This window comes from Myotis daubentonii, chromosome 11 (assembly GCF_963259705.1).
Source record: "Myotis daubentonii chromosome 11, mMyoDau2.1, whole genome shotgun sequence".
NCBI lineage: Eukaryota > Metazoa > Chordata > Mammalia > Chiroptera > Vespertilionidae > Myotis > Myotis daubentonii.
The window spans coordinates 52803690-52816508 of NC_081850.1; the positions used below are offsets into that span (position 1 = coordinate 52803690).

The 12819-nt window shown below is 59.7% G+C and overlaps 2 protein-coding genes across 6 annotated transcripts; one reads left to right on the forward strand and one right to left on the reverse strand.

The window, feature by feature from the left end:
• Positions 1–1420: 1420 nt before the first annotated feature.
• Positions 1421–5833, forward strand: TESK1 (testis associated actin remodelling kinase 1). 2 transcript variants are annotated; one of them, XM_059657271.1, is made up of 10 exons: positions 1421–1630; positions 1750–1871; positions 1978–2026; positions 2553–2699; positions 3019–3101; positions 3264–3354; positions 3605–3688; positions 3836–3925; positions 4060–4174; positions 4693–5833. In XM_059657271.1, exons 1-10 carry the CDS (start codon positions 1421–1423, stop codon positions 5571–5573), a joined length of 1872 nt encoding a protein of 623 aa, XP_059513254.1. In that variant the 3' UTR covers positions 5574–5833. The 2 variants fall into 2 exon arrangements, with proteins under 2 accessions (XP_059513254.1, XP_059513256.1); XM_059657273.1 differs by lacking the exons at positions 1421–1630; positions 1750–1871; positions 1978–2026; positions 3019–3101 and having other exon boundaries at positions 2560–2699.
• Positions 5782–12819, reverse strand: CD72 (CD72 molecule). Of its 4 annotated transcripts, none has more exons than XM_059657274.1 (9): positions 12644–12819; positions 12417–12524; positions 11686–11757; positions 11029–11124; positions 10173–10538; positions 8199–8344; positions 7217–7311; positions 6373–6513; positions 5782–6101 (listed from the first exon to the last, which is right to left on the reverse strand). In XM_059657274.1, exons 1-8 carry the CDS (start codon positions 12723–12725, stop codon positions 6378–6380), a joined length of 1101 nt encoding a protein of 366 aa, XP_059513257.1. In that variant the 5' UTR covers positions 12726–12819; the 3' UTR covers positions 5782–6101; positions 6373–6377. The 4 variants fall into 4 exon arrangements, with proteins under 4 accessions (XP_059513257.1, XP_059513258.1, XP_059513259.1 ...); XM_059657275.1 differs by having other exon boundaries at positions 8217–8344; positions 12644–12818; XM_059657276.1 differs by having other exon boundaries at positions 7217–7294; positions 8209–8344; positions 12644–12817.

Below are 12819 nucleotides of genomic sequence, written 5' to 3' on the forward strand. Positions count from 1 at the left end.
GAACCGGAAGCGTAGGGGACGGCGCGTGCCCGGCGTCCCGAAACGGTGCGCGCGCACGTAGGGGCAGGGCCCCGCGGCGATCGAGGCGGCGGCTGCAGCGCCTCCTCCTGCCTGAGGGGGCAGAGCGGGCTCCTACGATCCGGAGGGCGGAACCTGCCGAGGGGTCACACCGCGGAGGGCTGGGCCACGCCGAGGGGAGGAGCCCCAGGGCCGGGGGAGTCACTCTGAGAGGTGGGGTCTCGCTGCGTGGCAGGAGCGCCCGGAGGAGGGGTGCCCCGAGGAAGCGGCGGTGCGCACTGACGTCAGCAGTGCGATGCTGAGCAGCGGCCCCTCTGCAGGGGAGGGGGTCCCGGTGCGGACGCCGGGGGTCCCCGAGGGGGCGGGCCCCCGGAGGGGCGGGGTTTGGCCGAGGGATAGGGTCTCGCGGAAGGCGGGGCTTCCCTGCAGGTGGAGGCTGCTTTCTTGAGAAAAAGGGTCGTTGGGACGGAATAGTGCGAAGGTCCAGCCGTGTGTCCCCAGGCGGAGGCTGTGGAATTTGAACTTTGTTCGAGGAGCGGGGATGGAGTGAGGAGGAGTTGGCGCCACGCGGGGGATGGGCTGGGCGAGGGCTCGCTGCCGCCCGTGGGCATCCCCGCAGCCCGCGAGGGGAGGACGCGCCCGGGAGTCCAGAGGTCGGCGGCGGAGGGGCGGGGACCCGGGGGCGGGCCGGGGAGCCCGGCGGGCGGCTGGCGGCCGGAGGTGCGTGCTGGCCGGGAGGGTGTAACGCGCTGCCCCGTCGGCCCATGGAGCCCGGGGAGCGCGCGGTTTCCCGAGCCCGGCCCCCAGCTGACGGCGACCCGAGGGTGGGAGCGGAGCGAGGGCCCCCGGGGCCGCGGAGACACTGCGCCCGCGCGCTCGCACCGCCGGCCGTCGGCTGCTTTCCGTCACTCGGCTCCGGCCTGAGTTCGTTTCCCGGAGCCCGACGCCCCGGACCCCTCGCCCGGGCGTCCCCGCCGCGGTAGGGGGTGCGCACCTGGGGGGCGTGGCCGCCGCCGGGGGCCGGGCTCCAAGGAGTTAAGCGGAGGCCGCTCGGCCCCGCCCCCGGCAGGCCGCGAGCCCGAGCCCGAGCCCAGCGCTGCCGCCGCCGCCCGCCTCCGCCCGCAGGGAGCCCGCCTGCCCGCCGGCGCCCGGAGCGCCGCCGCCGCCGCCGCCGCCCGGCCCAGGCCCAGGCCCTGCGCAGAGCGGAGCGGCGTCCCCGGGGCCCCGCGAGCCGGCACGGCGGGGGCGGGTCCGGGATCTGCGGCGGATCTTCCATTCTCCGAGGCGGGAGCGGGAGTCCCGGCGCCCCGGACCCGGCGGGGCCCCCTCCCATGGCCAGCGCGGCTCGCCCCGGGCCCGGGGACCTGGCCATGTGAGGCCGGCCCGGGCTGGGGGCCCGGCCATGGCCGGAGAACGGCCCCCGCGGCGGGGCCCAGGGCCCGGGCCGGGAGAGGCGCCGGGGGAGGGGCCCGCGGGCGCGGGGGGAGGCCCGGGCCGGGGCCGCCCCTCCTCCTACCGGGCCCTCCGCAGCGCCGTGTCCAGCCTGGCGCGCGTGGACGATTTCCACTGCGCGGAGAAGATCGGCGCCGGCTTCTTCTCCGAGGTCTACAAGGTAGGGCCGGCCGGAGGGCGGAGGGGCGGGGCCGAGCCTGGGACCGGAGGCCGGAGCCGGGGGCCCGGGCGGGGCGACCGTCCCACCTGCGCGAGACTCGCCGGCCCCGCCACCCCCAGGTGCGGCACCGACAGTCGGGGCAGGTCATGGTGCTGAAAATGAACAGGCTCCCCAGTAACCGGGGCAACACGCTCCGGGAGGTGCAGCTGATGAACCAGCTCCAGCACCCCAACATCCTAAGGTGAGCGGCCCCGGCGCTTGCTGGGAGGATCCCGCCGGGAAAGGGGAGACTGCGGAGAGGCCGAGGACCTTACAGCCTTCCCCCCACCTCCCCTCCCCTCCAACAGGTTCATGGGGGTCTGTGTGCACCAGGGGCAGCTGCACGCTCTTACAGAGGTGAGAATGGGCCGGGAAGGGGACCCCACGCCACCGGGGGGAGAGATCAATGGCCTCGTGCTTCTGAGGAGCAGTGAGGGCAGCAGGACCTCCTCGCGGGGAGTCTTCCCTAAAGTTCCCCTTGGGCAGACCAGAAAGGCCCCAGCCGTTCTCATCCTCTCCTCCAATAGCACTTTCTGCCCTGATGCAGATGTTCTGTATCTGTTCCGTGCAAAACCGTGAGCATGGAAATGTGGCTAGTCTGAGAAACTGAGCCTTTAATTTTATCTAAACCTACTACCTTAATTTTAAATAGTTGCAAAAAAATAAAAATAAAAAAATGTAAAAAATTAAAAAAAAATAAAAATAAATAGTTGCGCATGTGTGGGACAGGACCGCCCTAGAATGTGAATTTGGATCCCTGGAGCCCAGGCCCGCCCCTCTGACCTTTGTGACCCTCCCGAGTGTCCCCTGGCTTATAGGTGGGAGACTAGAGCACAGACTGAAGCCTTGGCATTCATGCCCCTTCTCCTCCCATCTGCCCCAGTATATGAATGGGGGAACCTTGGAACAGCTGCTGGGCTCTCCTGAACCCCTCTCCTGGCCTGTCAGGCTCCGCCTGGCTCTGGATATCGCTCAGGGCCTGCAGTACCTGCACGCCAAGGGTGTATTCCACCGAGACCTCACATCCAAGGTAGGCTGGCCAGAGGGGTAGAGGCATGAGGGGGTTGTGAGACTCCTGGGTTGTAACTAGCCTGTGGATGTTAGAATGTGGAGAATAAGTATGTTAGGAGGTTAGAGTAGCAAAGCAGTGGGGGACTGGGACAAGGGGGTTGCTCTGAGGGCTAAGTACCACGCTGTGTTTGGAGTGATAGATGATGTTGCAAGATTGGGGTGCACTGGAGAACCGGGAGAGGGTTGGGTTATTCTGGAGTGACAGGGGTTGGGTTATAGATTGGGAGATCGAAGAGCAGAAGGTGAAAGGTGTGTGGGATACTGTATGTGTATGTCAGAATTGTCTGATCCGTCGGGAAGGCCGAAGCTTCACAGCTGTTGTGGGTGACTTCGGGCTGGCTGAAAAGATTCCTGTGTATAGGTGAGCTGAATGCCGGTCCCCCAAACCTCCCAGAAGGCCCCTATCTACATGAAGGCCCCTGGGACGTTTCCCCTGGGGTGGGGAGGGGGCCGGCCTCCTCTCTTTTTGTTGGGGAGGATGTCTGAGTGGGGTGTTTCTGACCACTCTGCCCCTGCCCTGCAGGGAAGGGGACAGGAAGGAGCCATTGGCTGTGGTGGGCTCCCCGTACTGGATGGCTCCAGAGGTGCTGAGGGGTGAGCTATATGATGAGAAGGTAAGATGTCAACCCTTCAGGTCCCCACAGTCTTCCAGAGACCCTGAGATTCTCCTGTAAGTCCCTATCCCAAGTTCCTCAACACCGTTCCAGATATTCAGGAGGCCCCCCGGACACCCCCTTGCCCCTCACAGGCACCCCTCCAACACATGGAAACTGTCAAGACTCCCCCGTGAATTCTGACATATTCTAACTAAATTCTGACATGAAAACTGGCAGTTCCTCCCCCTAACATTATCTCCTACCCCAGGCCGATGTCTTTGCCTTTGGGATTGTCCTCTGTGAGCTCATCGCACGAGTACCTGCAGACCCTGACTACCTGCCCCGTACTGAGGTGAATGATGTCCCCAGGTTTGAAAAGGAGGACCTCCAGACTGGGAAACTTATAACCAGGAAGGGTTCCCTGGAACTTGAGGTCCTGATTGGGGGCAGAAGGAGAACCCAAGGAAAGTTGACTTGGAGGCCCTTTCTGTCCCCACAGGACTTTGGCCTGGATGTGCCTGCTTTCCGGACCCTGGTAGGGGATGACTGCCCACTGCCTTTCCTGCTCCTGGCCATCCACTGCTGCAGTGTAAGAGCCTCACCCTCCCTGCCCTCCGCCCCATCCATCAGCTGACCAGGCTGTCCTGTCCCACGTGATGGTGGAGAACTCGGGGACCCGCTTTTGGAGCACTGAGTGAAGCTGCCCCTGTCTCTACCCATCAGATGGAACCTAATGCCCGTGCTCCCTTCACCGAAATCACCCAGCACCTGGAATGGATCCTGGAGCAACTGCCTGAGCCAGCCCCCCTCACCAGGGCTCCCCTGATGCACAATCAGGGTAAGTGAGCATGACCTTGACCCAACTGGAGTCCCTTTGCTTCTCTTCTCCTTAGAACTCAGGGAATTATCTGGGGGAGACTCAGTGTTAGTTGAGAAGGCTGGGGATAGGGTGGGTGTAAAAGGACATCTCAAAGAAGATAGTTTTCTAATTCTAGAGCCTTAAGGAAGGAAAAGGTAAAAAGTGGCTGGAGGTGACGTCTCCTTTCCAAAGCACCCTGTCAGACTCCCTTTTCTAAGTTCTAGTCCCACCAGCCTCCTGGTGAATAATGAGACATAGAACAAGGGTGGGGAGCCATTATTCTGCCAAGGGCCATTGGATATTTATAACATCATTCGTGGGCCATGCAAAATTACCACCTGAAAGATTAGCCTGCTGTATTTGGTCAGACATTTAATTAGCTCACCCCTGATGCCTTGGCAGGGCCAGGCCAAATGATTTCGTGGGCCAGACGTTCCCCACCCCTGCTAGAAGCTATCAATACTGAGAAGAGTGACCACAGACTTCTCTGTTTACAGGGTCTGTTCCAAGAGGGGGTCCCTCTGCCACGCTTCCCAGGCCAGACCCTCGGCTCTCCCGAAGTCGATCAGACCTCTTCCTGCCCCCATCACTAGAATCACCCCCCAACTGGGCGGACAATCTGACTCGAGTCAACCCCTTCTCACTGCGGGAAGACCTCAGGGGTGGCAAGATCAAGCTCCTGGACACACCCAGCAAGCCAGTCACCCCCTTGCCTCTTGTACCACCATCACCACTGGCCTCCACCCGGCTGCCCTTGGTGACCACTCCAGAGACCCTACTCCAGCCTGGAACACCTGCCCGCCGCTGCCGCTCATTACCATCATCCCCTGAACTCCCCCGACGCATGGAGACGGTACTGCCAGGTCCTGGCCCTCCCTCTGTGGGCCCCTTGGCTGAAGAGAGAATGGAGTGTGAGGGCAGTAGCCCTGAGCCAGAACCCCCGGCTCCCCAGCTGCCCCTGACTGTGGCCACAGACAACTTCATCAGCACTTGTTCGTCAGCCTCCCAGCCCTGGTCCCCTAGATCAGGACCTCCCCTTAACAACAACCCCCCAGCTGTGGTGGTGAGCTCCCCACAGGGCTGGGCTGGGGAGCCCTGGAACCGGGCCCAGCATAGCCTGCCCCGGGCAGCAGCGCTGGAGCGGACAGAACCCTCGCCGCCCCCTTCAGCTCCTCGGGAGTCCGACGAGGGGCTACCCTGCCCTGGCTGCTGCCTGGGCCCCTTCAGCTTTGGCTTCTTGTCCATGTGCCCCCGCCCCACACCAGCTGTTGCTCGCTACCGCAACCTGAACTGTGAGGCGGGCAGTCTCCTCTGCCACCGAGGGCACCGTGCCAAGCCACCCACACCCAGCCTTCAGTTGCCTGGGGCACGCTCTTAGCAGTGGGGCCTCCAGCTTTGGCCTTCAGGATGCCCTGTGAGGACTGCACATGCTCGACAGTGCCAGCCCCAGATGGGCTGACCAGCTGCTCCGTATAGAGGAACCTCAGCATGGACTCAAGGGACAGAACATTTCCTATCCAACCCCTGGGCTTGCTGTCCCAGGGGACCACACAGCATTGCTGACACACGAGACTAACACGTGCAAATTATTTAAAAATATTTCAATAAAACTGCCTGGCTGGCTCCGGGCTGCCCCTATCCGCTCAGCCCGTGCGCCCTCCTCCCCTCAGCCCCCCCCCCCCCCTTCCACTATGGGAGGTTCTTGGGGAGGCCAAAATCTCTTCTGTACCCTTTTCCCAGGAATAGTCCAGTTTCTGGGACAGGATTTCAGGCAGGCAGCAGGCATAGATCAGCCCTTGGCCGGGCACTATCCAGGCAGATTGAGGAAATGCTGGAGAGAGAGAATCATAGGACCTGTGGCTGCCGGTTAGGGATGAAGGGCACAGGCTCTTGTTGGCATGAGGATCTGGAAGAGTAAAATATCAATGAGCTCCACTGTTGACTGTCACTAAGAACCCTCATCCAGCTCCGGGACAGTCACATCACCAGCCTCCCTTCAGTTCCAGGCCTTCCTTGCCCCTCTCCCTGTAAAACACCCCTTACACAAGTATACCAAGTTCCTGGAGGCTGTGGACATGACTCCCAGGAACAAGTTGTGCCCCCGCCCCCCCTGCTCCCAGCAGCTGGACTCCTGCTCTGAGCCCCTGTCCTCCCAGGCTCCCAACCCTCACACTTACTCAGCTCAGTGGTAATCTGGGTACCTAATAGGTGCCATCTCACAGACACAGGGAAGAGAAGTAGCACAGTCTGTCTGGTATTGGTATCTTGACCACTTGTTTTGTATAGAGGGACATCTTTTCCTTTGGGGAACATAAGGCCTAGAGAGTGATAAAATAGAACTGGCATAGGCTCTAGCCCCACCCTTCCCCTCCCTCCTCTCTCCTTACCCTGCATAAAACAGCCCAAGTCCCAACTCACCTTAGTCCTACCTAGGGCCACATTTGGGTATGAGTCAGGGACAGATGTCTGGACTCCAACCCAAAGAGCCCTTAGGACCAGGGGAGGGAAGAATCACCCAAGGTCTTAAAGATGGAAATTCCAGTTAGAGAACATAGGTGACCACCCTGTTTCAGGGTCCCTGGGGTTGGTCCTCAAAGTTACCTCACTGCCCTTTACTCCCCTGGAGCAATGCTAGTGCCCCAAGTGGTGGTGACTGAGAAAGTAAACCTCCGCTTGGGTAGCCTTTTCAAGGGCGTGGGAATGCCAAGGCTCTTCACCAGCTGAGAAGCCCTAGCTTCTGAGAGAAAAATGACATGGGGCCCAGCCTGGTAATTAATAAAAATAAGAGCACGTGCCAGGGGCTGCTATCTGGGGGTAGGATAGAGAACAGAATGCCCTAAAGAGTTTGTAATAGAGGAAACAGACAGGCAGGTAATTTCAGTATTGATTTGTGAAAGGTTTGGGAGCAGACCTGAAGGGAGATTGTCTCATTACTATGTCTCTTCGAAGGGATTATACAGTTGAAGATCCCAAAAGTCCTAACAAACTTACCCAGAGACTCTTCTAGCATCAGTCCCCTACCTGTCCTTCAACCCGAAGTCAATCCAATATGAACCAGACAGATCAACTTGTTCCAACACCTTATATACACTGCTACTACTGCTGCCACGATAATCCTGAGGGGAGATTCAGAGATGTGTGGAGAGTGATGAGAAATAGTGGAATGGGGGGAAGGGGTAAAAGAGGGGACCTGGGCTGATGGAAGAAAATAAATACCCTAGGGAAACCCAGGAGAGAGAGAGAGAGAGAGAGAGAGAGAGAGAGAGAGAGAGAGAGAGAGAGAGAGAGAGAGAGAGAGAACACACACATACATAATTGATTGCAGAGAGAAAGGGAGAGGGAGCGAGAGATAGAAACATCAATGATGAAAATCATTGATTGGCTGCCTCCTGCACATCCCCTACTGGGGATTAAGCCCACAACCCAAGCATGTGCCCTTGACTGGAATCGAACCTGAGACCCTTCAGTCCACAAGCCGAGGCTCTATCCACTGAGCCAAACCAGCTAGGGCAACCTAGGATCTTTGACAAGAGAACTGTGCCCATCTTTGATGACCTTTCCCTGCATCCTCCAAGTGCCACCCTGCAGATGCAGGCTCACCCTGCAGTCCCCCTCCCAGCTGGGTAAGAACTTCTGCCAGCCTGTGAAAGGCAGTCATTCTGTGGGCTGCTGTGGTCATAAGGAAACAACTCCTATAATCCAGCCCACTAGGTCTGGGGCCTCTCTGTCTGAGGGGTCACGACAGTCAAATACTTTGTTAGGCAGCCCAGAACACTGACCAGAAAGCTGAAATGAGAAACAAGTAAAAAGTAAAGACGGCTCATAAGTCAACTCTCATGCCAACTCTCATGCTTGGGGCTGTCTGAAGCACTGCGCTGAGAAGCTGCATGGAGAAGGAACGCATCCACAGGAAGCATGTCATGTGTGCACTGCCATCCCCGACGTGACGACATACATGCCTTTGCCTAATAGTACCCATGACTGTAAATAAAGGTATGCTTACTGAATAATACTCATTCACCGTAATCGTGGCCAGGTTGGAGGACAGAGATTTACAATAGTTTTGGCTGTCTTCCCAACTTCTTTTAATAAGTGAGATGTAAAAGCAATTCGTCGCCATCAGTATCCATCCCACGGGACAGCAGGGGTCTAAAAAACAGAAAGAGTGCGACAGCACAGCCCAGACCAGAGGGAGGTCTCAACACTTGGAGTGAAAGTGTTGCTCAGCGATCTAGTTGCTAACAGTGGTCTCCAGTCTACTCTCAGCCCCTTCATTGACTTCTAGTCCTTGATCTTTGCAACCTTTCTGGAAATGCCAAGCCTGCGTATACTTAGTGAAAGCCTTAACATCCAACAACTTTCTCCTAACCATCTGAGAGGTTTATTTTAATAGGGCTAGCGGTACTATTCCCAAACACACCTCAAGCCACTAGCCAACCTCCTGCCCTCTCCACTCTTTCACAAGTAGACAACCTTGGTTCCCATTTTGCTGAAATTGTCAGACACTTGATGTGAACTCTCTCCATTTCCCTCCCCTCCACCAAAAATGTGTCTCTTCTCTGTTCCTCTTTTCCTGGCCATCCATAAGAAATAACCCACTTTCTTTAACATCCTACACCTCAACCTGTGCTCCTGACCCCAACCCACCTCTCTCCTTGCTTTGTTCCATCAGTCCTACCCTCCCCGCCCCTTCCCCCCCACCCCACCCCCCGTCACTCAAAAACCATTCCTTCTCCACTAGCTCCCTCTCTTCTGTCTACATTTTCTCATGTGCCCACTCAACTACCCTCTGGAATTATACTCCTTGCCCCACCACCAGACTGCCCTTTGTAAATCAGTAATTTTAATTATTTTTCCCACCATCATTTATCCCCCATACGCCTTTTTCCACCTCCGCCCTCCCTCTTCCCTAGTATATCAGTAATTTAAAGGAGTAAAAAAAAAGTTGGTGTGGTCAAACTGAAGAGGGTGAGGGAAGAAGTGGTATGCTGAAAGGTAGGCAGGGGCCTTGAAAGCCATGTTAAGGGATTTTTTGTTTTCATATTCCAAGGAAGAGAAAGTCAGTGTGGGGTTTTACATACAGGAATGTTGCTCGCTGCCTGTATCCCAATGCCTGGGCACGGTGCTGGACATAATAGTATGTATTCCATAACCTTTGATTAATTAATTAACTGAGATGATATGATCAGATTTTTGTTTTTGAAGATTACCCTGGCTGCAATATGAAGAGTGGAATGAGGGTGTAGGGGGGTGTTTAGGGAGAACATCCTGCAAGCTGTTGCAGTTATCCTTGCAAGAGATGGGGGTGGGCAAAATGTAAGTGGACATATAGACTTGGTAGTGGGAAACGGAGGGCATTCCTCTCTAACGGAATAGGGCTTCTGCTGAAAGCCAGACGGGGCAGTAGGGTAAGTTCTTATGGAGAGCGAGGCGACCACTGCGGAGTTGCCAGGCAGCGCTGAGGCCCCAGCTGAGGTTGAAACTAGAGTTTCAAGGCACCAAGCAGAATGATTGCACCATGTGGCACACCAGGGTGCAGGCGCGGGCAAGGTGGGCAGGGGAGTTCATCCAGAGTTGAGGTATCGCCAGTCAGGGGCACCAGAAGGACAGTGGGACAAAGGAGTGAGTGACTGAAGTGACCGCCGGAATGCAAGATGGGCAGAGAGAAGTGAGGACAAGTGAGGCTGCCAGGAAGGGAGGAGACAGGGCTCTCCAGGGCGGAGAACTCCGCGTGGCTGAGGAAGTGTGGGGAGCCTGGAGTAGTGGTCAGAGTGAGGTCTGAAATCCTCCTTTCAGCAGAAGAGCAGTTTGGGATGCTGAGCTCAGTGCAGCTGTGGGAGTGGGTGGCAGCATGGCATGGAGCTGAGCGTCATAGAGATTAACAAGGTAAAAAATAAAACGCGGGCTGGGGGTGGATGCACATAACCTCCATCCCTCACAGCAGACCCTCCCGCCTCTCCTCTCCCAGAGCAGATACCTGAGGGGTGGAGGTGGTCCAAGTTGGACTTCCGCGTTTCCGGCACGCAGAGGGGCTTCAGCGTGTCCCGCCAGCGGTTCAGCCTCTCCTCCACGGCACTCCTCTGCGTCTCCTCACGCCTCAGGGCCTCCTTTGTCTCCTCCCAGCCGGCCAGCCAGGCCTGCGACTGCTTCCTGACGGCCTGGCAATCGCGCTGTTCCACCTGCAGCGCTTCCCGCGTCTGGGCCAGCTCCCTCCTGGAGCCCTGCAGCTCCCGCTCCTGCTGGCCCAGCTGCGCGCCCTGCAGGCGGAGCTGCTGCCTCAGGCTGCTGTTAGTGGCGTCCAGGGCCCTGCTCATGCGCTGGAGCTGCTGAGACACCTGCAGATCTGCTTGGCCAGAAGGAGAGGTGTGGGTGCCCTGTGCCCTGGGATCCCGCGCCAATCCTTTCCCTGTTGCTTGCGACATTCTGCATGCCAGGCTGAAATGTAAGCTCTGGCTGCCTGAAGTTTAAGGAGTGACTGGACTGGGCGAGGCTAATTTAGACTCGGCAAACTGCGGCTCGAGAGCCACGTGCGGCTCTTTGGCCCCTTGAGTGTGGCTCTTCCTAAGCCTTAGGAGTACCCTAATTAAGTTAATAACAATGTACCTACCTATATGGTTTAAGTTTAAAAAATTTGGCTCTCAAAAGAAATTTCAATCGTTGTACTGTTGATATTTGGCTCTGTTGACTAATGAGTTTGCCGACCACTGATAGAGCAAGACCAGGCTGGAAACCAGACCCCAAGCTTAGGACGGGGTGGTGGTAACTCCGGCCCCTGCTGGGGGAGGGCAGCTGCTGGGGGAATGCGGGGAGTGGGAGATGGGAGCCATACTCACAGCGCACCCCCAGGGCGATGGCAGCCACCCCTAACAGCAGGCAGGTGAGGAGCAGGCCCAGAAGGAGGTATTTCCAGCAGGTTGGGCTGTCGTGGCCTTCGGGAGACAGTGGCACGAGGCGCAGTGAGCCCAGGAACGAGTTTATAAACCCGGGGGGGGGGGCGGGGGGGGGGGGCGGGCCGGGCCGGGATATTCTTGGGAAAGAGCCTCGCTCAGACGACGCGGTGCAGGCGCGGTGGTCGGCCGCGCAGTGAGTCCGCAGGTAGCGGGAAGGCGTCCGGAAGACGGGCTGGAGGTGAGGAGGATGGAGGGCACTGCCTGGCAGGAGGCCCTGAACCCCAGGCCCAGGCGGGCTGGGGTATGTGAATGGGGGCCTCCTAAGTGCGAGTGGGGAGAGGCTCTGGGTCGACACCTCAGAAAGATGGGGTGAAAGGGGCAGAGGAGGGGGGCGCGGGGCTGCCCGGGACCAGACCAGCACCCCCCGGGGCCCCGCACCCCCCCGCGGGCCGCGGCGCCAGCACCCCCACCCCCACCAGCCGCCGGCGCCCAGCCCCTCGGGGCCTGGCGGGTCCGCGCGGTGGGCGAGGCCGCCGAGCCCCGCCCCGCCCCGCCCCGCCCCGCCCCGCCTGCCGCCCGCGCGGAGGACGCGGTACTCACCGCCCAGGAGCCGCCAGGCTGCGGGCGACGTCACGGAGCTCCAGGGCGCTGCGGGCGGCTCCGGCTGCACCCCTGCGCCGGGTGAGCGAGTCCCGTTAGGAGACGGAGCCCCGGAAAAGCCCCCTCTGCCCCGTGTCCCCCGCGCCTGGCGCTGCTCTCCAGCCTCCCGTGCGCGCCCTCCCGAGTTCCGCGGCTCCCGGGACTGCCTCCTGCCCGTCCGGGGTCCCACCGGGCCTTCCCCAGACCCTCCCCGCGCCCTCCGGAGTCGGCCGCCTACCCTCTCCCGGGACTGCCTCCTGCCCGTCCGGGGTCCCACCGGGCCTTCCCCAGACCCTCCCCGCGCCCTCCGGAGTCGGCCGCCTACCCTCTCCCGGGACTGCCTCCTGCCCGTCCGGGGTCCCACCGGGCCTTCCCCAGACCCTCTCCGCGCCCTCCGGAGTCGGCCGCCCATCCTCTCCCGGGACTGCTCTCAGCCCTGCCCGACCCCCTGGTTTCCCTTCGAACGCCTCTCCCCGCAGGAATGCCCTGAGCCCTGCCCTCTCCCCAGGGGACCCACCTTCCCCTGGGAGCGAGCGTCACTCTGCCCCTGGCTGCCATTTATCCAGGGCTCCTCCTTCTCTTTGCTAGGGACCCCCTCCTTCCCCAAGGATATTGTCCTCCCAAGACGGCTCTGGACTCCCCAGCTCAAGACACGGCGCCCCGGCAAACACCCAGCCCTGGGCTCTCCATACCGGCCTTGTCCCCTAGCCCAGAAGAAGCCAAGTTTGAGGCCCCCCCTGAGAGTGTGGGCACTTGCACGTTCTCGTAGGTGAGCTCCCCGTCATCGTCAGCCTCTGGGTCTGTAGAAGAGAAAAGGGGCCGAGGTGGGAGCTGGGAATGGGGGCTGAGGGGTGGGCGGGGTGGGGTCAGGAAAGAGGCTGGGGATGCAGGATCCAGGAGGCCCCTCCTCTGCCCGTACCCTGTCCTGGCTGGCTGGAGACCCTCTTCTTCAGGGGGGCCTTCACGAACCGCAGGTCTGCGTAGGTGACAGACTCGGCCATGGTCCTGGCACCTCTGCGCCGGCTCCCCTTCTCCCCCTTCTCTTGCCGCTCTCCCCTCTGTCCCTTCACACTCTGAGGCTCTGTGGTCCCTCCG

Coding starts and splice junctions, on each gene's coding strand:
- TESK1 (XM_059657271.1), top strand. CDS start 1,421: ATGGCCGGAGAACGGCCCCCGCGGCGGGGCCCAGGGCCCGGGCCGGGA. Junction 2,027..2,552: donor AGCTGCACGCTCTTACAGAG/GTGAGAATGGGC, acceptor CATCTGCCCCAG/TATATGAATGGGGGAACCTT. Junction 3,689..3,835: donor ACTACCTGCCCCGTACTGAG/GTGAATGATGTC, acceptor CTGTCCCCACAG/GACTTTGGCCTGGATGTGCC.
- CD72 (XM_059657274.1), bottom strand. CDS start 12,725: ATGGCCGAGTCTGTCACCTACGCAGACCTGCGGTTCGTGAAGGCCCCC. Junction 11,125..11,685: donor AGCCTGGCGGCTCCTGGGCG/GTGAGTACCGCG, acceptor TGTCTCCCGAAG/GCCACGACAGCCCAACCTGC. Junction 7,312..8,198: donor CGGTGAATGAGTATTATTCA/GTAAGCATACCT, acceptor ATCTCCCCTCAG/GATTATCGTGGCAGCAGTAG.